The sequence below is a fragment of the Hypanus sabinus genome, chromosome 2 (assembly GCF_030144855.1).
Source record: "Hypanus sabinus isolate sHypSab1 chromosome 2, sHypSab1.hap1, whole genome shotgun sequence".
NCBI lineage: Eukaryota > Metazoa > Chordata > Chondrichthyes > Myliobatiformes > Dasyatidae > Hypanus > Hypanus sabinus.
Genome location: NC_082707.1, coordinates 149039172 through 149065965, shown reverse-complemented (window position 1 = coordinate 149065965; position 26794 = coordinate 149039172). Strand labels below are relative to the sequence as shown.

Here is a 26794-nt window from a genome sequence, read left to right as displayed (position 1 = left end):
TTCTGCAGTTTGGAATGGAGAGAAACGACTTTTATCATAGATAAAAGGGGTAAACCTTAATGTAGATCGCCTTAAACCGGCCAATATTTGGAGGGTTCTGCTACCATGCCCCTGCCATCACGACATGACCATGAGTGTATCCACACACCTCTAGACAAGCCAAAATCACCTGTTGTTCCTCCACCCAAGAAACATTGGGCCCAAGGCGGGCGTTTTGTCTGAGATCCAGACAGGCTCACAATGCCGGCTCTAGCGTATTCTGCAGGGGATGGGGGTGGGTAAAATAATTGGTGGAAATGTACAGAATTCACAGCCACAGACATTGGGTTGGGGTTTATCTTAAGAAGCTGGTCTGATGTGACGAGGTAATTACTTAAAGGACTTTCAAAGCGTTTTGTGTTCAGTTTTTGGTGGTGAATAAATGATTTGCTATGTTTTTTTCTGGAAAAAAACACCTTCGCCGGTTTATTTGTGAAAACCTACATACTGGCCCCAAGGGCAGTCATGATACAGGGTCCCCGACTGAAACGTCGACTATCCACTTCCCTCCCGAGATACTGCCTGGCCCGTGGAATTCCTCCAGTACAGTATTTCACGTGTGCTCCAAAGTTCCAGCATCTCTCTCGGAATCAGGTTTATCACCACCGCATGTGTCGTGAGATTTGTTAACTCAGCAGCACAGTTCAATGCAATACATAATATACAGTAGAAGGAAAAGAAGATATAATAAGTAAATCAATTTCAGTAATTGTGGTCCCTCCGTAAGTATCTTGTGAAAGGTGTTGCACTGTAAAGTCTGCGCGCTGCGACATGTTCAATTCACTCACAAAGCCAGCTCCTCACCCGGGCCCGGCCGGGACTCCAATACGCAGCGGCAGCGTACGCAAGGCCTGCTGGGTGTTGTAGTTCTCTCTGAGCCGCGGGCCGGTGGCGACAGGAGCGACGCTGCACCGTGCCAGCCTGTGAAGGGGACGGGTCTGAGGACAGTACGTACCCGTGGGGTGGGGGACGACGACCGTTAAACGCCCGGTGCTCTCGCGTGTGGGCGGGGCTGGCGAGCCCGCATGTGGAGTTTGGGCCAACTCTGCGGCGGGGCTGTGCGTGGCCTCACGGCCTGGTGTCTGCTCCACACATTGGGTTGTAGCGATCAGCAGACGCGGCTTTTTCGGTGAATCCTTGCCCTGTCCTGACGCCCCAGTGGTGCCGGTAGAGTCCACGATACAGCCTTTTGTAAACGTGCTGCTAATTCCCTTCGGGGGCCAGTCACTGGTTCGGAGAAGGGCTGCACTTTCGGAACTGACATTTGGGTTGATTTGAAAATATATTAATACATTTTAAAGATTAATCCCTTACATTTTGGCCAACTTCCACCAATATGCTGAGATTTGTTTCAGTTCGCGACTATTTGTAAAATTTAGCTGGTGTTTTATTACTGTACATTCGTGCTTGCACTTAATTCCTCCACCACATCGCTGTTATTTTGGTATCAATACAAGTTATTTTTGCTCTGCCCCCCGCTGAGAGACTTAAGTTTCTGAGTAGCAATCATATCTCTTAAATAAGTAGTTCAAATCGCATCCCAATTCTTTGCAATTTTAATATATGCACAAACACAATTTCATACGCTAGCCTTTCGCTGGAAACAGAACTTTTTCTGCAGTTTTCCCATTGTTACGTTTATAGTAATTCTAGACCATTTGGAATGACCATTAAAGGGAAATTTTGTTTTACAGTTAAGCTCCCAAGATTTGCTATTATACTTTTCAGAGATTTCAGTGTTTTGATGAATTCATTAGATACTGATTTCTGCAGTTCATTTGAATCTCGTGAGTTTGGGGTCTAATTTTCTGTAACGCCTTTGGTGTATTGGAGCTCCACACTTACCTGAAGCTCGCCTGGTCCTGTATCCCCCTCCCCCAAACTCTTGAAACTCACCTGGTTCTCTCACTACTACCAAATTAACAAGGTGCTTTTTCCTGCAATTCTTTTTAACTCACCTATTGCATATTTCCTGTGCACCTTTTATGTCCTAAATCCAGGATTTGAAATACACGAGTGATAACATGGTTAGCTATAAAAACAAATTTGGAGTACAGTAGTACGTATTTAACAATGTATCTATCTCACTGCCTTGCATTCAACATCTCAATTTCAGGACTGACAAGAAGATATAACTGCTTAAAAAATCTTAAACCTTTTCCCAGTTGTTAGGTGAACAGAGAAGGTGAAAATAGTGCTTTGGTATCTTTTAACCATATAACAATTACAGCATGGAAACAGGCCATCTCGGCCCTTCTTGTCCGTGCCGAACACTTACTCTCACCTAATCCCACCAACTGGCACTCAGCCCATAACCCTCCATTCCTTTCCTGTCGATGTACTTATCCAATTTTACTTCAATTGACAATATTGAACCTGCCTCTTCCATTTCTACTGGAAGCTCGTTCCACACAGCTACCACTCTCTGAGTAAAGAAATTCCCCCTCGTGTAACCCCTAAACTTCTGCCCCCTAACTCTCAACTTATGTCCTCTTGTTTGAATCTCCCCTATTCTCAATGGAAAAAGCCTATCCACGTCAACTCCATCTATCCCCATCATAATTTTACATACCTCTATCAAGTCCCCCCTCAACCTTCTATGCTCCAAAGAATAAAGACCTAACTTGTACAACCTTTCTCTGTAACTTAGGTGCTAAAACCCAGCAAACATTCTAGTAAATCTTCTCTGTACATGTAATCTTCTCTATTTTGTTGACATCTTTCCTATAATTCAGTGAACAGAACTGTTTTAATGTCAATGTCCAGTCATAGGAATTTGGGTGATGAAGATCTTAAATTTATTATTAAAAACACTCCAGAATTGTATTTAAGTTTTGTCCCTCTGGTCTCTGCAAAATCTTTGGCATTAATTTTTATTATGATATAATTTACTCCACAAAATCACTGGTATGAACACAGCTTTGATAGTTTCACTAGCATACAGAATACTGGAGTTACACCTAATATGACCCTCTAATCAATCCAGTCTTTCCAAATATCAATTTATTCTAATTTATATGAAGTACTACAGGAGCTTTCATTGGGCTTTGGCCACAACTCAGTTCTGTATGTGAACAGAAAGCTTTATTCATATATTGATCCTGTCCTTGGCAAAAAAATTTTATCCTGCTGTTTAGGAACAATGTAATTTGTTCTAATCAAAGAGTAATGACTAGAAACTGTAAATCATATACTCTTCCAGTTCTTTCATTCAATTAGTACAAAAATGTACCATTATCAAAAATATACTGTTGGACGCCCTGTTTGGAATTTATTATTGTAAACATTAAATGTAAACCTGTTCTCATAAGGTACGCCCTCCAAACCAGTTGCCTGGATTTGAGGGGGTACCTTACGAAAATAGGTTGAGTGAACTTGGCCTTTTCTCCTTGGAGCACCAGAGGATGAAAGGTGACCTGATTGAAGTGTATAAGATGATGAGAGGCATTGATTGTATGGATAGCTAGAGACTTTGTCCCAGGGCTGAAATGGCTAACACGAGTGGGCATAGCTTTATGGTGCTTGGAAATAGGTACCGAGGGGATGTCAGGTAAGTTTTTCACACAGAGAGTGCTGGGTGCGTGGAATACACTGCCGGCAATGGTGGTGGAAGCAGATACAATAGGGTCTTTTAAGAGCCTCTTAGATAGGTATATGCAGCTTAGAAAAATAGAGGACTATGCGCTGACATTCTAGGCAGTCTCTAGAGTAAATTACATGGTTGGCACAATATTGTGGGCTAAAGGGCCTGTAATGTGCTGTAAATTCCTATGATCTATATAACTGGGCTGAGAAGTGGCAGATGGAGTTCAACCCATGTAAGTGTTAAGTGGTCCATTTTGGAAGGTCAAATTTGAATGCAGAATAAAATATTAATGGTAAGACTCTTGGCAGTGTGGAGGATCAGAGAGATCTTAGGATGTGTGTCCACAGGACACTCAAAGCTGCTGCTCAGGTTGACAGTATTGTGAAGAAGGTGTATGATGTGTTGGCATTCAACTGTAGGATTGAGTTCAAGAGCCATGAGGTAACATTAACTGTAATGTTACCTCATGGCTCTTGAACTCAATCCGACTTGACGTACTGCATTCAGTTCTGCTGACCTCACTACAGGAAGGATGTAGATACTATAGAGAGAGTGCAGAGGAAATTTACAAGGATGTTGCCTGGATTGGAGAGCATGCCTTATGAGAATAGGTTGAGTGAACTCGGCCTTTTCTCCTTAGAGCGACGGAGGATGATTTGGTAGAGCTATATAAGATGATGAAGATATAAGTTTTTCACACAGAGTGTGGTAGGTGTATGGAATGGGCTGCTGGTGCTGGATACAATAGGTATTTTAAGAGACTCTTAGATCTCTTGGAGCTTAGAAAAATAGAGGGTTACGTGGTAGGGAAATTCTAGGCAATTTCTAGAGTAGGTTACATGGTTGGCACAACATTGTGGGCCGAAGGGGCTGTAATGTGCTGGAGATGTCTATATTCTATGTAAAATATTTGTTCAAATATTTTACTTCTCATTGTATGAATTTTCTTCTGATTCCATCTTAGGTGAATCAAATGCAATTCTGAAGTTAAATTTTCCTTTATGGGTGGCAAAAAAGTTTTGACAGAAATGAATTTTGATGAAGAACTGATGCCCAGGCAATTACCTGTGGATGACTGGGATACCACAGAAGACTTTGACCCTAGTGTGCCACCAAGAACACCCCAAGAATATTTAAAAAGAGTCCAGTAAGTAAGAGTGTCTGAATTGAATTATTTGAATTAACAGAAGGTGCAAAGAAAGTCAAATTGCTAGACCAACAGTGGATGTTTTGCTTTGCATGCCAGTGCACTTGAGATGTAACTGATGTGTAAAAGTGTGGTAGTATCTACTTTCCATCAGTAGATTGGTGCTCTAGCTGCACCTTTATCAACCAAATATGGCACTGGTTGCCTAACAAAAGATTGGTTTATGGTGTAAAATTGTTCGTAGATTACCAGAACATAATGGATATTCAAATGAAAGTTTAGAAGCAAATAATGTTGGATAATAAAAATGTAATCAGGTAATTGGATGGTTTAGTTTTATTTACAGTTTATTGCTATGGATTGTAGAAGTTACTTCTAAATTTTTGCATTCAGGATTGAAGCATCAAGATGTCCTGAAGTAGTGGTGGCAAAAATTGACCCAAGAAAGTTAAAAAGCAATCAAACAGTAAATATTTCGGTAAGTTCAATATCAGTTTTATTAAAATAAAATCCTCTCTATTTTCTTGACTACTTTTATTTCTTTATTATCAGTCAATGCCACTGAAATTAGCGGTAAGGTTCAGGTTCAGATTTATTTATCGATCTCTCACATGTACGTTGAAACATACAGTGAAATTCAGTGCTGCCAAAGGGTTTCGGCCTGAAACATCAACAGTACTCTTTTCCATAGATGCTGCATGGCCTGCTGAGTTCTTCCAGCATTTTATGTGTGTTGCTTGGACTTCCAGCATCTGCAGATTTTCTCTTGTTAGTGAAATGCATTATATGTATTAACAACCAACACACCCAAGGATGTGCTGAAGGCCTGCAAATGTCACTACACATTCTAGTGCCAATAGTGAATGCTCACCATGTTTGGCAGAGAAGTGCGGAACACAAAACAGAACATACCGTATGACAAAGCAACAACAGCAAAACAAGCCCTGTTCCTCCCTCACCACCCACCCATGCACATACACAGGCCTCCAGCGGACTCGTGGATTTGATCAAACAATCAGCATCCCCAGCATACTTGCAGAGATTTGCAGACTCAGGGCTCCAGCCATCAAACCTCAGCTTTTGGACCTCCAATTGACCTTCTGGTTTCTTCCTTTATTGACTTCCTTCCTTTTCCCCTAATCACACTGGACCCCAATACCTTCCCTACTCTCTCAATCTGCCCAACACCCTCACATTCCTCCTCCCACTTACCTTCCTCACCTCCTCTTACTGATGGCTTACTGTCCTCTTCAATCAAATTCCATTTTGTTCAGTCCTTAGCCAATTCCACTAATCACCTCCCAGCTTCATGATATCATTCACATTCTCAACACCAACCCTTCACCTGCCTTTCAGCCCAACCCTTTACCTGGATCTACCTATCCTGCTAGCTCTTAGTCCACTCCTTCCCCCTATCATTATATATTGTCTACTGTATCTTCTCTGTTCCTTTCCAGTACTGATAAGAGTCTCGACACCAAACATCAACAGTCCATTTCCCTTCATCAATGCTGCTTGGTCCACTAAGTTCCTTTGAGTTTTTAGATATGGCTCCATATTTCCAGCATCTGCAATCTCTTGTGTCTTCTGTTAACTGAAGAATGACTCTCCATTTTAAAGGCAAAATGAAAGAGAAATAGCTTAATTTGGTCTATCAAATCCATTTGTTTGTAATTACATTATGCAGCATTGCAAGTTGTTGGATGGGATAGTCATTTCAAAGGGCAGAGTCCAGAAATAACATTTTCTCAACTTTAAGGTGAACATTCCACTCTACCTATAACCATTAAATTACATTGATTATTTGGACATTTGCTGTTTTTCTCTGCTTAATATTGGTCTAACTTCAAAAGATTTTTATAAATGTTTTAAAATGCTTTATAGCATAGGTTGTAAAAATGGTATAAATTCAGGATAGTTAAGATACTTTGTAAAATAGTAGCTAAGAAAATAAATTGATAAATTAACACATTATTTTTACTTTTAAAATAAATCTTGTTTATCTGTGTGGTGATTCCCTTGAAATTTGGTTGGGCCTTGTAACCTTTACCTTATCACTTACATAAAGAATGCTTCCTTTTATATGTACATCTTGAAAATATAGTTGGGGAATAGTCAAATATATTTTGAAACACTGAGGTAAAGGGATAACACTAAAGCAAGTACACATTTTGTCTCCATTTGCAGTTGCAAAATTCATAAGGTACAGTGTCATATTAATGTGATTTTGTTAACTTGTGTGGTTAGCCATGGTAATATTATATGTGGCTGATGCAATTAAATTATATGTGGCTGATGCAATTAATGCAACATGTCATTTTTAAATTGTAGTCCTGTAAGCTCCAATGCTTCCCTTCAGAAGCATCCAGCTCACACACACCCAATCATCTGCTCAATATGGAACCCATTCCTTTATGAATTTCAGCTCCCAAGAGGATTCACAGTTCTGACAAGCTTCATGTGATACATAGCCAGTCCTCTCATTCCTACGCAGAGCCACTCAACAACATGCATCTTCTAATGGGTACCAACACCTCACCCACATTGTCAGGTAGCAGTAGGTGGACAAAATGGGGAAAGCAAGTGAAGGCAGTAGATGTAGTAAACTAAGTACCCATTCTAGCTGGGCAATGTGACTACCCGCTCTGTCACCTTTAACGAACATTGAAAAAACTGCTGCAACTGGATTGAAAATTGAAAAATAAATGAGCACTTATGATCTTGAGCAAGGTCAAGTAGCTACAGCAAGTCCCTGTGAATTAATTTGAAATGAAACTGTGCTAAAGTCATAGGCACCCTAGATTTTTTTATATAAATATTGTTTTAGGTGTTTTTTTTTTTGTCTTCTGCATTAGTGTATCAGTAGAAATTAGCAAATTTTATTTTTCCAAACATTCTTTTTCCAAAAAAATTAAATTTTACAGAGAAGTTTTTTGTATTTCAGTAAATAAGGTAATATATTAAGCGTAGACCTCTTTTCAAATTAAAAAGTGATGACTTTGCAGGTATGTAGCCCAGTGCATGATTAAACAACGATAACAAACAGGTCCTAATTATCAATGATATTATGAGTTGAATGAACTAAACTGATTAACTGAAACAGAAATGCGTGCAAAAGAATTGAATTCAAATTGACTATTACTTACATCCTTTCTATACATGAGGAGTAAAAATCTTTTAAGTTATTTCTCCGTCTAAATGTGCAATTTATAGTAATTTATAATAAATACTGTAGTATATCCAACAAGATAGTCAATATAACATAGAAATACAGTTGTCTCAGCATAAGTTAAGCAGTCTGATGGCCTGGTGGAAGAAGCTGTCCCGGAGCCTGCTGATCCTGGCTTTTATGCTGCAGTACCTTTTCCCAGATGGTAGCAGCTGGAGCAGTTTGTGGTTGGGGTGACTCGGGTCCCCAATGATCCCTCGGACCCTTTTTACATCTGTCTCTGTAAATGTCCTGAATAGTGGGAAGTTCATATCTACAGATGTGCTGGGGTGTCCGCACCACTCTCTGCAGAGTCCACCAATTGAGGGAAGTACAGTTCCCATACCAGGCAGTGATGCAGCCAGTCAGGATGCTCTCAATTGTCCCCTTGTAGAAAGTTCTTAGAATTTGGGGTGCACACCAAACTTCTTCAACCATCTGAGGTGAAAGAGGTGCTATTGTGCCTTTTTCACCACACAGCTGGTATGTACAGACCACGTGAGATCCTCGGTGATGTTTATGCGAGGAACTTAATGCTGTTCACCCTCTCAACCCCAGATCCGTTGATGTCAATAGAGGTTAGCCTGTCTCCATTCTTCCTGTAGTCCACAACCAGCTCCTTTGTTTTTGCGACATTGACGGAGAGGTTGTTTTCTTGGCACCACTGTGTCAGGGTGATGACTTCTCTGTAGGCTGCCTCATTATTATTTGAGATTAGACCAATCAGTGTAGTGTCGTCAGCAAATTTAATTAGCTGATTGGAGCTGTGGGTGGTGACATGGGAACACAGAGAGTAAAGGGGGGGTCAAAATGGGTGAAAGACAACTAAATTAAAAGGTGAGGGTGTGGAGATGTGACTGTTTAACCTTCAAATCATCAGTTCTTACACCATGGCAAGAGTGAGTATAGCAACAAGAATCAAGATGGTCATCCTGCATCAGCAAGGTTTCTCCCAAGCATAAAATTTCACAGCAGACAGGAGTTTCAAGATGTGCTCTCCAAGCTCTTCTGAAGAAGCACAAAGAACTAGGCAGGGTTGAGGACAAGAAATGCAGTGGTCAGGCATGGAAACTGAGTGCAGCAGATGAGAGATACATCAAACTGATGTCCCTTCTAAATCAGAAGAAGTCCATCACTTCTATCAGCTCTGAACTCTCAGAAACTAGTACACACTACACCACTCTAAAGTCTGGAGAAGTCCTGTCAGAAGTGGTATTCATGGAAGAGTTGCTGCCAAAAAGCCATTCCTCCAAAGTTGAAACAAAGCCAAGAGACTAACCACACACAAAAACACATGGACTGGGGTGCTGAACAACAGCAGCAAGTGCTCTGGACTGAAGAGTCAAAATTTGACATTTTTGGCTCAGGGGAGGCAGTTTGGCTGTAGAATAGCTGGAGAGTGCTACATAGATGACTGTTTGCAGCCAAAGTGAAGCACAGCAGAGGTTCCCTGCAGGTTTGGGACTGCATTTTTGGAAATGGAGTGGGTCAAAGTTGATGGAATCCTCACACACAACAGGCTGGAGGAACTCAGCAGTTCGGGCAGCATCTGTGGAAACGAACGGTCAACTTTTCGGGCCGAGACCCTTCATCAGGACTATGGAATCCTCAATGCTGAAATGTCCAAGCAGATTCTCATCCATCATCAGGTAGCATCAGGGTGTTGTCTGATCAGTCCCAACTTCATTTTGCAGCAGGACAATAACCCCAAACACACAGCCAAGGTAATAAAGAGCTGTCTTCATTGAAAAGAAGAACAAAGAGTTCCGCAACAGCTGGTTTGGCCTTCACAGAGCCCTGATCTCAACAACATCGAGGCTGTCTGCAATTACCCGGAAAGACTGAAGCAAGCGAAGTCTGTTGAAGAACTGTAGCAAGTTCTTCCGAGATGCTTCAAACAACCTACCAGCCGATTTTCTTAGAAAACTGCCCAACAGTGTATCTGAAAGAATTGATGCAGTTTTAAAGGCAAAGGGAGGTTACACCAAATATTGATTTCATTTAGATTTTTACTGTTTATTGCTCTTTATAGTATTTTTTGATATTTAAAAACTTTTTTATTTTATTATTTTTGAAAGCATCTTCCCTTTGCAGAAGTTTTTTTTTAACATGTGCCCAAGACTTTTCTACAGTACTGCAACTGTAAATTTGCAGAAATTTTATTTACCGATGCAGCCAAAATTGTGATTTAATCATGAATGTTTTTAATCTTGCATTCATTTCTAATCCTTTGATATGTCACGGGTAACCCCAGTTTGGAACGGGGTCCAGAATTGACCCTTTGAACTGTGCTGCTATTAAGAGAGAGAGAGGAAGGCATCAGACATAATGAGAGAGAGAGAGAGAGAGAGAGAGAGAGACAGAAACTGCTTGAAAGATTGATGTTATGGTTTCTCTGCAAGTTGTTTACCTTTCCACAAGGACACTTACCTGCTTGTAAAGTTCCTGCAGAGGGCGGAGCAGGTTGATGGACAACTGGTGTCCAACATGTGGAGATAAAAACCAGGTCTGCTGAGACACAGACAGACACACAGTTTCAGACACTGGACGAGCTCTGTTACACGCACAGGCAGGTGGGGTTTTTGGAGGATCGATTTGGGGAAATCAGTCATTTGCTCTCACAGTGTAAAAAGGTGCGACCGGTGGGAAATTATTTTTGTGTCCACTCTCGCCTGGGTGATAATTCCACCACTGAAGAACGATTATACATATCATGGTCATAGTCGGTGACCACAACAGGATTTCGGAAGACAACGAGAAGATTGACGGCATCAGCTCACCTCTCTCTCTCTCTCCAACGCTACTCAAATAACTACCTCGAACTGAACTGAATTCACTTCATCATCGTAAGACTCTATTCATTCACCCCTAACGTATAAAAGAGCTTAGTTTTCTTCCTCTCTCTATATATATATATATATATATATATCATTGCTAATCTGTTTGATATATCTGCATTTATAGTACTGTATTGCGTAGTTACTAATAAACACAATTAGTATATAGCAATACCAGACTCCAGGGTGTTTTCCATTTCTGCTGGTTCTCTAACCCGGTCACGGGTACATGACAGATAGTCCTTGTATTGTATGAAAATTAACTTTGCTTTTGTGTGCCTTTGCTCTGTGTGATAAAACAAAATATGAACATTGAAAAATATTCAGCAGATGATCAAAGTTCACTATTCAGAGTGTAACTTTTTTACATTATCTGATAACTTTCTATAAAGATGTATGTCAGGACTTAGCTGTTTTTATTGTTTTTGTTTAATAAAACTTAAAAAGGAAGTAGTCCTGATACTACATGAAATGTTTCCAACCTGGTTGCTATCTTTTCTGTTGCTGCAGAAATTGAGTTATTTTATCTTCATAGAGTTTAAAGTACAGATGTATTCAAGCTGTAATGTTGCTGCATGTTTTGGATATTTATCATAATTCAATTTATATATTTTAGCTGTCGGGATGTCAACCTGCCCCTGCAGGATTTTCTCCCAGTCTCAAGTGGCAGCAACAGCAAGTAGCTAATTTTTCAAGCCTTCGACAGGTAAAAATATTTGTTTATACTACCAAATCAGGAATACAGTGGTGAAAAACATTAGAGTTACATTATAGGGGAAAGTCAAATTAATTTTCTAGCTACGTATAATATTACATTTACGGTATTTAATATTACAGAGTGGATGAGTGTGTGCCTTCAAAGACTTACTGTACATTACCAAACCAAAAACCGTGAATGAACCAGGAGGTACGTCATCTGCTGAAGGCTAAATCTGTGGTATTCAAGTCTGGCAATCCAGACCTGTACCAGAAAACCAGGTATGATTTGCGGAGGGCTTCTTCAAGGGGGAAGAGACAATTTTGATGAGGTTGGAGGTGACATCGGATGTATGACAACTCTGGCAGGGTTTGCAAGACATTCCTTCCTACAAAGCGAAACCCATTAGCATGAATGGCAACAATGCTTTACTACCAGATGATCTCAATGCCTTCTATCCCCACTTTGAAAACCACAGCTGTGAAGAACCCTGCTGCACCTGATGACCCTGAGATCTCTGTCTCAGAGACCGATGTTAGACTGTCTTTAAAGAGAGTGAACCCTCAAAAGGCAGAAGGTCCGATGGAGCACCTGGTAAGGCTCTGAAAACCTGTGCCAACCAATTGGTGGGAGTATTCAATGTCATTCTCAACCTCTCACAGCTACAGGCGGAAGTTCTCCTTGCTGCAAAAAGGCAACAATTACACCAGTGCCTAAGAAGAATAATGTGGGCTGCCTGAATGACTGTTGCCCGGTAGCATTCACATCTACAGTGATCAAATGCTTTGAGAGGTTGGTCATGACTGGACTGAACTCCTGCCTCAGCAAGGACCTGCACCCGTTGCAATTTGCAATTCACCACAATAGGTCAACGGCAGATGCTATCTCAGTGGCTCTCCATGCAGCTTGAGACCACCTGGATAATACAAACACCTATATCAGGATGCTGTTCATCAACTATAGCTCAGCATTTAATACCATCATTCCCACAATCCTAAATGAGAAGTTGCAGAACCTGGGCTTCTGTATCTCCCTCTGCAATTGGATCCTCGACTTCCTAACTAGAAGACCACAGTCTGCAGATTGGTGATAACATCTCCTCCTCGCTGTCAACACTAGCGCTCCTCAGGGGTGTGTGCTTAGCCCACTGCTCTACTCTCTCTATACCCATGACTGTGTCACTAGGCATAGCTCAAATACCATCTATAAATTTGCATGATACAACCATTGTTGGTAGAATCTCAGGTGGTGAGGAGAGGACGTAACAGGAGTGAGATATGCCAACTAGTGGAATGGTGTTGTAGCAACAACCTGGCACTCAATGTTGGTAAGACAAAAGAGCTGATTGTGGACTTCCAGAAGGGTAAGATGAAGGAACACATACCAATCCTCATAGAGGGATCAGAAGTGGAGAGAGTGAGCAGTTTCAAGTTCCTGGGTGTCAAGATCTCCGAGGATCTAACCTGGTCCCAACGTATTGTTGCAGTTATAAAGAAGTCAAGACAGCGGCTATACTTTATTAGTAGTTTGAAGAGATTTGGCATGTCAACAAATACACTCAAAAACTTATATAGATGTATTGTGGAGAGCATTCTGACAGGCTGCATCACTGTCTGGTATGTGGGGGGAGGGTGGGCACTACTGCACAAGACTGAAAGAAGCTGCAGAGGGTTGTAAATTTAGTCCGCTCCATTTTGGGTACTAGCCTACAAATTACCCAGAACATCTTCAAGGAGCGGTGTCTCAGAAAGGCAGCGTCCATTATTACGGACCTTCAGCACCCAGGGCATGCCCTTTTCTCACTGTTACCATCATGTAGGAGGTACAGAAGCCTGAAGGCACACACTCAGCGATTCAAGAACAGCTTCTTCCACTCCGTCATCCGATTCCTAAATGGACATTGAACCCTTGGAACTACCTCACTTTTTTGTAATATATAGTATTTCTGTTTTTGCACATTTTTTAATCTCTTCTATATACATATACTGTATAAAGTATACTGAATAAGATTTATTTATTTTTTTCCTTCCTATATTATGCATTGCATTGAACTGCTGCTACTAAGTTAACAAATTTCACATCACATGCCAGTGTTAATAAACCTGATTCTCATTCAAATAAGATTTTGAACTGGGATGTTTTTAAATATTGAATTTATTTTTTAATCATGAAAGTACTTTTGGTAATAACTTCCTTAAATACTAGGATAGTGCCATAATCCTATGGCATTCTATATAAAGTTCTAATTACAAAGGGACAAGTATACCAACCGTATACATATAGATAATTATGACCTAGCTAAGTATAAAATATATAACTTTAAAGGGCTTAAAAATATACCCAGAAAGATACTCAAAATAGCTATCTGCTTTTGATAATTGTATTTCAAAAATAAAATGTATGTACATTAAGATGATTGTAGTCATTGGGATGCGTTTATGCTAACTTATGGAAAGCCACAATAATGTGAAAGGTTACCAGATAAGCAGGGGATGCAACATGTAGTCCCACACCTCTGTGCTAGCGAAGTGCTGGTCAGAGAATATTATTTGTATTACAGTCTACTGGAATGCCATCACATTTTTCATTTTTCTGTTTATCATTTCTTTTGTAGCACAATAATGTTCTTGTTTTAGGGAAACGACATTAAATTTTCTTTGCTCTATTTTCCAGAATATAGACAAAAACAGAGATCGTTGGAAGTCGCAGCCTTTGGACAGTAATGTCTTGTTGGTAAGTGATAATATGGGTGAGCTAAAGTAAAGCATTAGCTATATTTGTGGTGATGCCTTCAAACTGAATCATTAACTCGTATAGTCAAGGATATTTATCAATTTGAAGTTGTAATTTTCAGCAAAAGTAACCACTTTTTTAAAAAATGAAGCAAAGATTCAAATCACATTGATGAGGATTTTGCTGACAGCGGCTCTTTGATGAGATACGAAATTGTCCAACACGTGCCCCACACTTGCTCTGTGCCTGGACAAGTGCCTTCTAGACTTGACTGGGGAGGATTCAATTGATACCAGGATTGTTCACAATGAAATCTGGTCATTTATGTGGGCCAGTATAAATTTCACCCATAAAAGGCTGGGAGAACATTAGTGATAAAGCCTCTTCTCAGCTTCATCAATCAGTTCTGTCATTTTTTTCAGTGATATGTGTCTGTGATGTTCAATCATGTTAAACATTATTAAAACAAAATAATCAATTGATTTTTAAAAATTGGAACGAAACACCAGAAATACTCAACAAGTCATGCACCATTCCTGATGAGAAAAGCAAGATGTTTGTGCTCAGTAGTACAGAATGATCTTGAAACTGACGAAAGATCAACAATCTAAATGATTAGTGTTTTTTTGTCTTCGCTGTTGCTTCCTGACCTGCAAAGTATTTCCATCATTTTCTTCTTTTATTTCAGATTTTCTACCACCTGAAGTTCATTGCTTCTCAGTTTAAAAAGTAACATCAATATTGGTCTCTAAATCACTTGAAAATAATTTAAAATATAAATATTGAAAATATTAATTTGAAAATTACCTTTATTGCCTTTGGAAGCACAGGAGACTGCAGATGCTTAACCCTAATGCAGATCTCAATCCAAAATGTTGGCCATCCCTTTGCTCCTCAGATGCTGTATGAACCACTGAGTTCTTACAGCAGTTTGATTTTTGTACAATATTGATGTTTTTCCATACATTTGTAAAATCTCATTTGAAATTAAGCTTGAAGATCTGGCTACAAAACCCTCCTTTATTGACCAACTACCTATACTCTCCCTCTACACTTGCTTGTGAAGACGAGCCATTTGGATAAGGCATTGACGATTTGCTGGCATTAATGCTGTTTTACACAAGTATGGAGTCTTCAGAAGGTGGGGCAGAAGTGTAAAGGAGATGTGAATATCCGTTTTAGTGTCACAATTCCTTCAACTGTGTATGTGCTTAAAATATTTTGTGTAATAAGCTGAAATTGTGTCCAGTTCCCAGTGGTTAATTATGCCATATTATTGTCAAGTATAGAAATGAGCAAGGACTAGCAGGCTACAGTTCACTCTGAACATTCTCCACTACACGGAAGTATTTCCTTGCCTTTTGTCCCTGTATTATTGATAAAAAATTATTAAATTTAATTTAAAGCTTAGCCTTGGTAATTCTAGCACATTTATGTAACTATGCAGGTGAGGAGAAAACCTTTCTCTCATTCTTTTCGAATAAGCAATAGTTGCACACAGATCTTCTGTATTAGGTATTATACTAAAATGCTATTCAGTGTAATGCTCAGGAGTGTTTACTGTGTAAAAGACAAGTTATTTAGAGATAAGAGACATCTAATGGTTGCAAAAAGTAATGTTATTCAGCAATATCTTGCTGCCATCTAGTGACAGATGAATGGCCTCAAATATTTGCCATGTTCAATAAGTTTTAGTTTTAAAGTAGAATTTATATTAGTTTTTGTTTCCAAGATGATGAAATATTTTTTCTAAACACATTGAAATTCATTTATACCTCATAGCCATCTCCTGAAGATGAAGAAGGGTGGAAAAAATTTTGTCTTGGAGAAAAGTTGTACTTAAATTCATCATCAATTACTGAAGAAATTGATAATCCAGGGATTGACTATGTGCAGGTAAATAGTTTTTTTAGTTATATGAAGATACCACAAAGTTTTATAATTCCAAAGTTAGTCATATATATTCACTAATAATTTAATGACAAGGAAACCTTTGTTTATATTAAATAAATGCAGCTTCCTATAATGGAATTGATAAAAATGTAGAGGGTCATCAATTTATTAATGCTTCTTTCAATTTCATTATAATCTAGTATTTTATTAGCATTTTTCTTTAGTTAATTGGTAGACACCAAAAATTTGTGGTGGAATAGGAACACAAAGTAGAAGGTATCTATTTGAATTTCAAAGCTGTAGATATTCTAGATTCATAACTAATTCCAGTAAATATTTTGTAGTTTAGTACAAACATTCAAATAATTAATCACCACAAATAATCATTTTGTTATCCACTTGCTTTGGCATTTATTGTGGTAATTGAAAATGCTTCCATAAGCTATTGTTTTGGTTGTTAATAATAACTGAACCAATATCTTCCCTCTTGACAACAATTTTGTGCACTTGTTAAGCAAAGTTCTGTACAGATTTGTATACTTGTCATTTAGGATAAACCTTGGACATGAAGATCAATAAATTCAAACAACACTACTTATTATGAATTGAATATTTCATCTAGTTTGAAATGGTTTTAGAAATCTGCATAGAAGCTTTAATTGTTAGTAATTTGTACATTACTATATTGATCAGCAGCAAGCAAAAAATAATTAGCTGATCTGAAATGAACTCAAACAGACCTTGCAAAGAGCAAAGTAAACTGGACTGTTGAAAAGCATGCTGTTAAACTTTTGGTGAGTTAGTAAGCATCTGGTCACCTGAGCTTTTTAGTAAATACAAAGTGTTGCTGGTTATAACTGATGAATTTGTTCCTATGGCTGCAAGAGAAGAGTGCACATTAAAAATAGAAGCATGATAACTTGTCTTATGACCATATCTTGGTAATGTAGTAGGAAGACTTTTGTGAAACCATCCTTATCTGTATTTCCAAATAAGTCTTTACAAGTTCATAGTGCAAACTAGAACAAGATATATGTACAGTTTATACCAAAAGAACCATAAAATTGTGATTTTTAAGCAAAATATTAGAGAATTCTGCCTGCCATTCTAAAAGGTTACAAGTTAGTCTACAAAGTAGTTTATTTTCTTGGGAAAATATTGCAGTATTTGAAAGTAAGTTATAAATTTGAGTATATATTTTGTACCTCTGAAAGAAAATAACTAGAATTTTCCATGTATTCCCTATGCAACCTCTTTAGTACATTTTTTTCTGAAACTGAACAGAAAGAGATCTGTGAATTTCTTATTACGTAAGTGGTATTTCAGTATTTTAGTTAACATGTAAGATATATTGTTAAGATATATTTGTACCTTCATGCTCTTTTCTTTCCATGCACTCAGATTGCAGGCTGTCCTAGGGTTAAGAATGGGTTCCATTTTTACATACATCTATAAGTCTTCTTTGTTGTTAAGTTGGAAAATATGCAAAATTACTTAATTTGGTAACCATGCCTCTACAGTATTGTAATATAAGGTGTTAAGTAGAGCTATTTAACGTGAATGTTTTTAATTGCCTTTCTCTGCCTAGTTACAGTGTTACAAAAGCAGGGCGTTTCATGCTCAGTGGCTGGGTTTGAGTATCAGTGTGGTTGCATACCAGTGGAAGCCATTGTGCATCACTTTCCGAAGCAATTCTCTTAAGTGGCCTCCAGTGATGAAAGTGGCACTTTGTGATCTTAAGAGATAAAGGTGTCTGAATACTGCCAGGAGATTACATGTAAACAGGGTTGTTTTTGTAAGCATGAGAAAGTCTGCAGATGCTGGAAATCCAAAGCAACACACACAAAATGCTGGAGGAGCTCAGCAGGTCAAACAGCATCTGTGGAAATGAATAGATAGTCGATGTTTCAGACCAGGACCTTTCTCCAGGACTGTGAAGGAAGGGGGAAGACCCCAGATTGCCAGGATGCTTGGATGTTTTTATCTGCTTTTTGTTTGATTCTAATAATATTTAAGGGAACACATTTATATAAATAGGGTGACCATAATCAGTTGTTTCTAATCTAAAGAAGGTGTTTTCCATGTTATTCAGACTGTTTTTCTGAGAATTAGACTGAAGTCAAGCTTGATTTGCTGAAGGTGATTTCTCTATCTTTCAGGTGGGATTTCCTCCCCTATTGAGTATTGTCAGCAGAATGAGTCAGGTATCAGATTTTAAATTTTCAACCTTTTTTTTTAGCAGTAAACAAATTCTAATTTGCCTTGAGGTTAAGTACTTTGTTTTTACCAAAGAACAAAGACATCTTTGCCTGGCATTTAAATAAGAGTATGATGTGATTTTGTGAACTATTCAATTTAAAATTGTACCTAAGTGAAAATTCAGGTTTAGACAGCTAATTGCAAAATGTCCCAAGATTTTCCCTCCCAGGTCTTCAGTGTGACTGGTATGCTGATGTAGACACCATTTGGAACATAGAACATAGAGCACTACAGCACAGTACAGGCTCTTGAACCCACAATGTCATGCTGACCTTATAACCTGCTCTGAGATCAATCTAACCCTTCCCTCCTATATAGCCCTCCATTTTATCTCTTATCCATGTGCCTATCTTTCTCCAGGATTTTTGGTCAGAAGCAGCCCTTCACGTCATTTGTAAGAAGCTTCATCCAGGTTGCATTCTCTCAAATCTGATGCTAGAATAGCCTCCATATCTGCCTTCATTTTGTGAACCCTAAAAGCCCTTCTCAACGATCTTTCTTTTGCAGTGCCAAAAGACACAAAGCCCTTTCCTGATTTAAGGCCTAGGCAGTAGCATGTAGCTTTGGATATTGTGCATTACTCAGTTTCCTTACCACCTGTGTTGAGGTCAAGCACCATGTCGAGGTCAGAACTTATTAAGACTTTCAGAAGCAGAAACAGAAATAGGCCATTCAGCCCCTTAATGCCTGCTTTGCCATTCAATAGGATTATGCCCTACCTGACATTCCTCAAATCCACTTGCCCTTGGTATCCTTATCTTCACTCTTGATTCCCATACTGATTAGAACTCAGCTTTCTCAGTCTAAAAAGTATACCTGAGGATTCCAGGCCTACTACTTTCTTCAGCAAAGAGATCCAGAGGCTTGCAATTTTTTCTGAGAGAATGAATTCTTCTTCCTCTCTTACACATTCTTATTTTTGGGCTGTCACATGAGTGAAAATATTCTATCAGCATTTACCCTCTCAAGCCTCCTTAGAATCTTACATACTTCCACAAGGTTGCCTGTATTCTTCCAAACTCTGTTGAGCTATATGTGATGTTTCTGTACTTCGATAATAAATTTATATTGAACATTGAATGTTGAGTGGGTCCCATCTTGTTGGACAACTGCTCCATACCTGGAATCATCCCAGTGAACCTTCTCAGAACCACTTCTAACAAAATAATTTTTTTTAGATTGTTAATAGTACTGAAAATTTGATCTCACAAGTACCTTGTTCATTTGCAGTCAAAATGTCTCTACTTTTGCTCCAACACTCTTGAAGAAGGGGGTAATATTCTATTAGTCTTCCCTATTACCTGCTAGACTTGTGTGCTAGTTCTCTGTGTGGTATATACAAGGACTCCCAAATTTTCTGGGTCTGCAGTTTTACTTCATTTAATTTTTATTTTGTTCTTCCAAAATACACAACTTCACACATGCCCACTCCATCTGCCAATTTTTTGCTCTCTCTATAAACTGCTTGTATCCTCATTGCTTGTCTTTGAGCATCTTTCTGTGTCTTGCAAATTTGGCCACCATACATTCACTTGCATATTTTCTCCAAAGTATTAATACAGTAGTTTCTGATTAATTGGGGTAGCGCTTATTTGGAACAACTCTTGAAGAATAAAAACTAATCAAGAAAATAGCCGGAATTCCCTTTGTGTACTTAGGACACTGTGCCACTTAATTGGGACAGGAGAATGCTGCCAAACAGTTTCTGGTTAGTATTAGTCACATGTACTTGGGTGGCCATTAGACACTACACTGAGTTTAGACCAAACAGTTTTTAAGTAGCGTCAGATGCGTGTGCTTCTGTTATGATACCCGTATTGGCCAATGGGCACATTTGAAGCTAGTGACTACACAAGATGCTAGGAAATTTGTTGTTGGATTACGTCTCTACTTTATGCAGGAAGGGCAATGAAGGCAGTGCATTATCTGCACTAAGTGTGTGTACTGGTTTTGTTTATGGACAGTCACTCAAAAGATCATGCATGGCAGGGAACACTGAATGAATTCCTCCATCAATAACTATTAGGTTTTATAGTACTGTAGTAAAATTGGTGGTGTTCTAATTTGTTCTGTATTTCATTTAATTACATCATTTGTTACTCAGTTAAACAGTAGTTTTTTTTAAATATAGTTTTATTACTTCCACAAAACTTTGGCTAATTGGGGCAACTTTTTAAATGGAACAGCCTGATGTGTTATTGATGAACAATGAGGTACAGAACCTAACAAGAGAAAATCTTCAGGTGCTGGAAATCCAAGCAGCACACACAAAGTGCCAGAGGAACTCAGCAGGTCAGGCAGCATCTAGGAAAAGAATACAGTCAATGTTTCGGGCCGAAACCCTTGGGCAGGACTGGAGAAAAAAATGCTGAGTAGATTTAGGAAGGTGGGGGAGGGGAGAGAGAAACCCGAGGTGATAGGTGAAACTTAGAGGGGGAAGGATGAACCAAAGAGCCGGGAAGGAAATTTGTAAAAGAGACAGAAGTCTATGGTAGAAAGAAAGGTGGGAGAGGAGCACCAGAGGGAAGCTGTGGGTGGGCAAGGGGATAAAGTGAGAGAGGGAAAGGGGGATGGGAAAGGAGAAGGGGGATGGTGGGGGCATTACTGGAATTTAGAGAAGTTGATGTTCGTGCCATCAGGTTGGAGGCTATTCAAATGGAATATAGGGTGTTGTTCCTCCGACTTTACTGTGGCCTCATCACAACCGTGGAGGAAGCCATGGATAGACATATTGGAATGGGAACAGGAAATGGAATTAAAATGGGTGGCCACTGGGAGGTCCCGCTTTTTCAGGCAGACAGAGCATTTCAAGCAGGCGTTTTGTGTGTGTTGCACGGTACTGAACCTGCTCAAAGCTCGTGACGCCTCTTACAAATCCAGTGAAGCTAAATCAAATCTTAAAGAGAGGAATCAAGACCACCAAGCACTGTATAGACATAAAGTACAGATTGAGACATATTTCTGTAATGTCATCCGTCCCCAATATGTTTGGGAAGGCACCAGATCCATCTCAGATTACGAAGGAAAGCTCTCCTGCTCTGCTCATGGTGACACCAAACTAGCTAAAGAGCTAAGCAATATCTTTGCTGGCTTTGATGAGAACAATAAGGAACCAGTGTTGAGGGCTTTAGCATCAGATGGAGGAAGTGTGCTGACACTAAACATACAAGAGATGAGGCGTGTACACACAGAGCAGGGAAACCAGACAGTGTACCCAGATGGGTTCACAGGGACTGCACTGATTAGCTGGTGGGAGTTCTGACGGGTATTTACAATCTTTCATTGTCCCAGGATATGGTTCCAGCACGTTTCAAAGCAGCAACCATCATACCAATTCCCAAGACGTCAGTGGCAACGTGCCTTAATAACTACAGACTGATGGCACTCAATCCCATGGTTGCTGGGTGCTTGGAAAGATTGGTCATGTCCTACATCAAGGATGTAATCCTGGCTACCTTGGACCAGCACCAGTTTGCCTAAAGATGAACAGATAAACTGAAGATGCCATTTCTGTTGCCTTTCATACTGTCTTAGACCAGGATGATTTTCATTGATAATGCTCAGCCTTTTACACCATACTACCAAGCAAGCTGACAGTCAAGCTCTACAATCTAGATCTTGGCACATCAATCTGTAATTAGATCTTGGACTTCCTCACTAATGGTACCCAGTCAGTGAAACTAGGCCAGTGCACATCAACCTCCCCACCACCACCCTGAATACCAGTGCACATCAACCTCCCCACCACCACCCTGAATACCAGTGCACATCAACCCCCCCCACCACCATCCTGAATACCAGTGCCCCACAGGGTTGTGTACTGAGCCCACTTCTCTGCTCTCTCTTCACCTATGACTGCACTCCTGCTTGTGTTACAAACTCAATCAAATTTGCAAACACACAACTGTGATTGGCCTAATCAGAAACAATAACGAATCTGCATATAGGGAGGAGGTGCTGAAACTGTCCAATTGGTGCAGGAACCACAACCTATCACTCAGCATCAAGAAGACAAAAGAAATGATAATTGACTTCAGGAACGTAAGAGGTTCTGAAGAAACCCCACTATTCATGAATGGTGAGGCAGTGAAAAGGGTCTCCAGTTTCAAGTTTTTGGAGATGAACATCAATGAGGAGCTCTCTTCATCCATCAACACACCTCAAAAGTAGTGAAGGCACAACAGTGACTTTACTACCTGAGGTGCTTAAGGAGATCTATCTGCCCCAAAAATTGCTGGCCAATTTTTAATGGATGTGTGATAGAGAGCTGACATATGGAATGACAGTACAGCACTCTAGCTGCAGCAAGACAGATGAAAAAGCACTCCAACCAAGCAGCACATCATTGAGACTCAGCTGCCAGACCTGGAGACAATCTACATCTCTTGATGCCTATATCATTAAAGACCCATCCCATCCCATCCCGGACACTTGTCTGTTCAATCATCTGCCATCCTATAGGAGATACAGAAACATCTTAGCCAAGACAGCTTTTTCCTGAGGGCTGTCGTGCAGCTGAATAATACTGCACCTCGGCTTGCCAACGATCTATCAATAGTTATGGACTCTCAAAGTCAATTGTTATATGTAAATATGGAACTTTTTTTTAATTAAGCCGTACTGCATGTACTGTAACTATCTGTTTGGCATGGACTGTAGCACCGCAATCTTGCTTTGAGCAATGACAATTAAGTTCTAATCTGTTCTATTATGATAAAAGTCTCTTATCCCATTTTGCTGCTTCCTGTGTTATAGTAGATTCCCTATCCATGTTGATGTTTTACGTCCAGCACTATATTTCTTTTTGTTCAATGTTTCTGAACTGAAAGCACATTCTAAATGCAAAATTTTGAAATTAAGAAATAAACTCAGATTTTTATATTTATGGTTATCTAAATAATCCAGTTTAAGCAGTATGATAACCTCTCTGTAATTGTATAAAACCGTACAAGTTATAATAATTAGAAATTTGATATGATTGCTTGTATCTTGGAGAAGTTGCATCATTGAACAAAATGGCTGCACAACTAGTTTAGCATTAGTGCAAAAAAAAATTAAATGCAGAACACTGCGGGCTTGCAGCTTGAAATTGCTGGTACATTGCAAACTGTCAAAGAGCAATTAGTCTCTAACTTGACCTGAATCTTTCTTATCTAAAACAGTTGTACTGTGTCTTAGCAAAGAAAGAGAATGAATTGCTCAGTAAACCTGAGATAGCCAAATCTACATTGGGCTATGAAATCACAAGGCCAAGGGAAGAAATAATTAGGTTTGCCTGTCATTGTAGTTACATTCAGTTGTGAATATCCAGACTTAAAATTGCCTTGCACCAGATCTACATTGTCCTAATTTAAATGCAGTGTAATTTCATAATGAGAATTGAAGGACATGAATTACATACAGTAAAAATGTCCTAATTTGGTATGAGTATCACCATAAAGAAGTTTCTCATTTTACAAATTACATCATGTTTCCAAGGAGCTGGAAACAGCATCCACCATATTTTCTTCTATTATTCTCTTATTCTGTAGTAATTAGTGGCCATAGGAGAATGTATTGCTTTCTCACCCACATCGTAGGGAGAATTTATTTTTCATGTAGATATATACAGTACCTGATTAAGCTGTTTCATTAAGTTAACTATGGGTTACTGAACAATTTGAAATTCGCACATGCAGTAAACAATTTGGCCATTAATTTATAATTGTAAAGTGTATGTCTGAACAAGGTGCAACAACCAACTAACTGAATGATGTTATTGCAGCTATTTGCTGGAAAAGCTAAAAAATATAATTAGGTTTGTTATCAGTATCTTACATGACATGAAATTTGTAGTCTTGAAGTAGCATTACCATGCAAAAACATAACATTACTATAAATTACAAAATAAATAATGCAAAAAAAATAGCAATAATGAAGTAGTGTCACGTGCTCTTTGAATGTTCAGAAATCAGAAGACAGAGCAGAAGAACCTATTCTTGAATTGTAGAGTGTGGATCTTCAGGCTCCTTACTCTTCTCAGGTAGTAAGAACAAAAAGAGGGAAAATCCTGGATGGTGAGGGTCTTTCATGACAATGCTACCTTCCTGGAGGCACTGCCATTCAAAGATGTCCTTAATGGTGAGGAGGGTGTGCTTTTGATGAGGATGACTGAGATTACATCTCTGCAGCCACTTGCAATTTGGTGATATACCAAATCTCCTCATAAACTCCTAAAATGTAGAGCCTTTGTCATGCCTCCTCAGTGTGTTAGTCCTAGGGCAGATCATCAAGATGTTGACACCCGGGAACTTAAAGATGCTCACCCATTCATTCTACTGCTGACCCCTCTGTGAGGACTGGTGCACATTCTCTCAGCTTTCCCTTTCTCGAGTCCACAATCAATTCCTTGGTCATACTCAGGTGCTTGTTGTGACATCACTCAACCAGCCCTGTATGCTTCCTAGTTGCCATCTGAGACTTTATCCTACGAAATAAATGTTAAAAGGAACCCTTTTGTTTAAAAGGAGGTTTGTTGTGTTTTTAAAATGTCACCACTGATAATTAAGATAAGGTATTTAAAGTTAATATTGCAAAAAATAGTGTTTATTTCATGAGTGGAAGAATCATGAGTTTAAGATGTGTGTATTAATGGCATAGTAATGACAATTTAAACAACATTTCGATCTGTATTTAAAATATTTCAGGCTTGTTTAATCTCCTATTGGGCATCATGCAATATGCAGAATTCATTGCATTATATTTAGTTCTGCTTCAACTACCTTTTTTGTGCAACTGTTTTACATGATATCATAATTAATTTTCAGTTTTTTTTCCCCAGCCAACAGTATTTAACATATTGGAATACTTAATCAGCTGGTTTGGAGATAAAAAATTATATCCTGAATTGGTAAGAGACTCCTTGTGTATAGTAAACAACCTTATTTTTGTAGTTTAAATGTGTCTTGCTGCTATGAATGATCATAAATCATGCGGGTGTTTAATTTATGCTGGTGTAAGAGTTATGTCCTCTGATGCCCTGCCTAACTTTATTATTTACCATCTGCTAAGATAACCAGCCGCCTAGTCTCCATTTGTGTAGCTCTGTCTAATGGTACTGAAAAATTGAATTAATTTTGTACTCTAATGTTAAGGACATATTTTAATGGTTGATCACCGATCTTGCAATTTACTTGCAAACATTTTGCCACCAAGCGAGGAGACATCAGTGTAAATTATTTCCAACACATTTTAATATCAATGAAAAGGAAAATTTTCCTAATACACAAACGAATCATATGGCTTGTACTAAAGTTCTCCCTGTCTGGAATTTTACTGCCCAGTAGCTCTAACATCCACTGTCATAAATTATGCATCAACTCCAGCTTCCAGATGACCTTAACCCACTGCAATTTGCGTTAACCAGAATGAGCAGATGTCACCCCCACTGGCACTACACTCATCTCTGGAAAGTCTGGACATTAAAGACACCTACATCAGACTATTGTTTTTTGACTACAATTCTGCCTTCAATACAATTATTCCAAGCAAACTCATAACCAAACTTCAAACCCTGTGAGTTAGCCCATAAGACATAGTAGCAGAATTAGGCCATTCAGCCTGTCAGGTGTGCTCCACCATTCCATCATGGCTAATCCCAGATCCCACTCAACCCCATACACCTGCCTTCTCACCATATCCTTTAATGCCCTGACCAATCAGGAAATGATCAACTTCCACTTTAAATATACCCATGGACTTAGCCTCCACTGCAGCCTGTGGCAGAGCATTACACTATTCTCTGGCTAAAAAAATTCCTCCTTACCTCTGTTCTAAAAGGTTGCCCCTCAATTTTGAAGCTGTGCCCTCTAGTTCTGGATACCCCACCATAGGAAACATCATCCCCACATCCACCCTAACTAGTCTTTTCAACATTCGGTAGGTTTCCATGAGATTCCCCCGCATCCCCCTCCCCCCGCATCCTTCTAAATTCCAGTGAGTACAGGCCCAAAGCTTCATTCCTGGAATGAACCTCCTGTGGACTCTCTCCAATGACAGCATCCTTTCTGAGATATGGGGCCCAAAACTGTTGACAATACTCCAGTCTAAGTCAGGCTACAATCGCATTGCTTCCTCATCACTACCTACCCCTCCACTTATCTTTGTATCATCTGCAAACTTTGCCATAAATTCATCAATTCCATTATTCAAATCATTGACAAACACTGTGAAAAGAAGCAGTCCCAATACTGACCCCTGAGGAACACCAACCAGAAAAGCCCCCTTTATTCCCACTCACTGCCTCCTGGCTATCCACCGTTCCTCTATCCATGGCAATATCTTTCCTGTAACACTGTAGGATTTAATCTTGTTAAGCAGCCTCATGTCTGACACTTTATCAAATGCATTCTGAAAA

At 39.3% G+C, this 26794-nt stretch overlaps 1 protein-coding gene across 2 annotated transcripts in view; it reads left to right on the top strand.

Moving 5' to 3' along the window:
* Positions 1–519: 519 nt before the first annotated feature.
* The window catches only part of gemin2 (gem (nuclear organelle) associated protein 2), a 42661-nt gene continuing 16386 nt past the window's right edge, over positions 520–26794 (top strand). The window contains exons 1-8 of one of the 2 annotated variants that reach the window (XM_059956859.1): positions 539–986; positions 4590–4772; positions 5166–5250; positions 11434–11523; positions 14188–14247; positions 16030–16143; positions 18300–18344; positions 25220–25288. In XM_059956859.1, coding sequence (XP_059812842.1) covers positions 4627–4772; positions 5166–5250; positions 11434–11523; positions 14188–14247; positions 16030–16143; positions 18300–18344; positions 25220–25288 — 609 coding nt within the window. In that variant the 5' untranslated portion in view covers positions 539–986; positions 4590–4626. Of the gene's footprint in view, positions 987–4589; positions 4773–5165; positions 5251–11433; positions 11524–14187; positions 14248–16029; positions 16144–18299; positions 18345–25219; positions 25289–26794 lie in introns of both variants that reach the window. The other variant, XM_059956867.1, reaches the window with a different exon arrangement.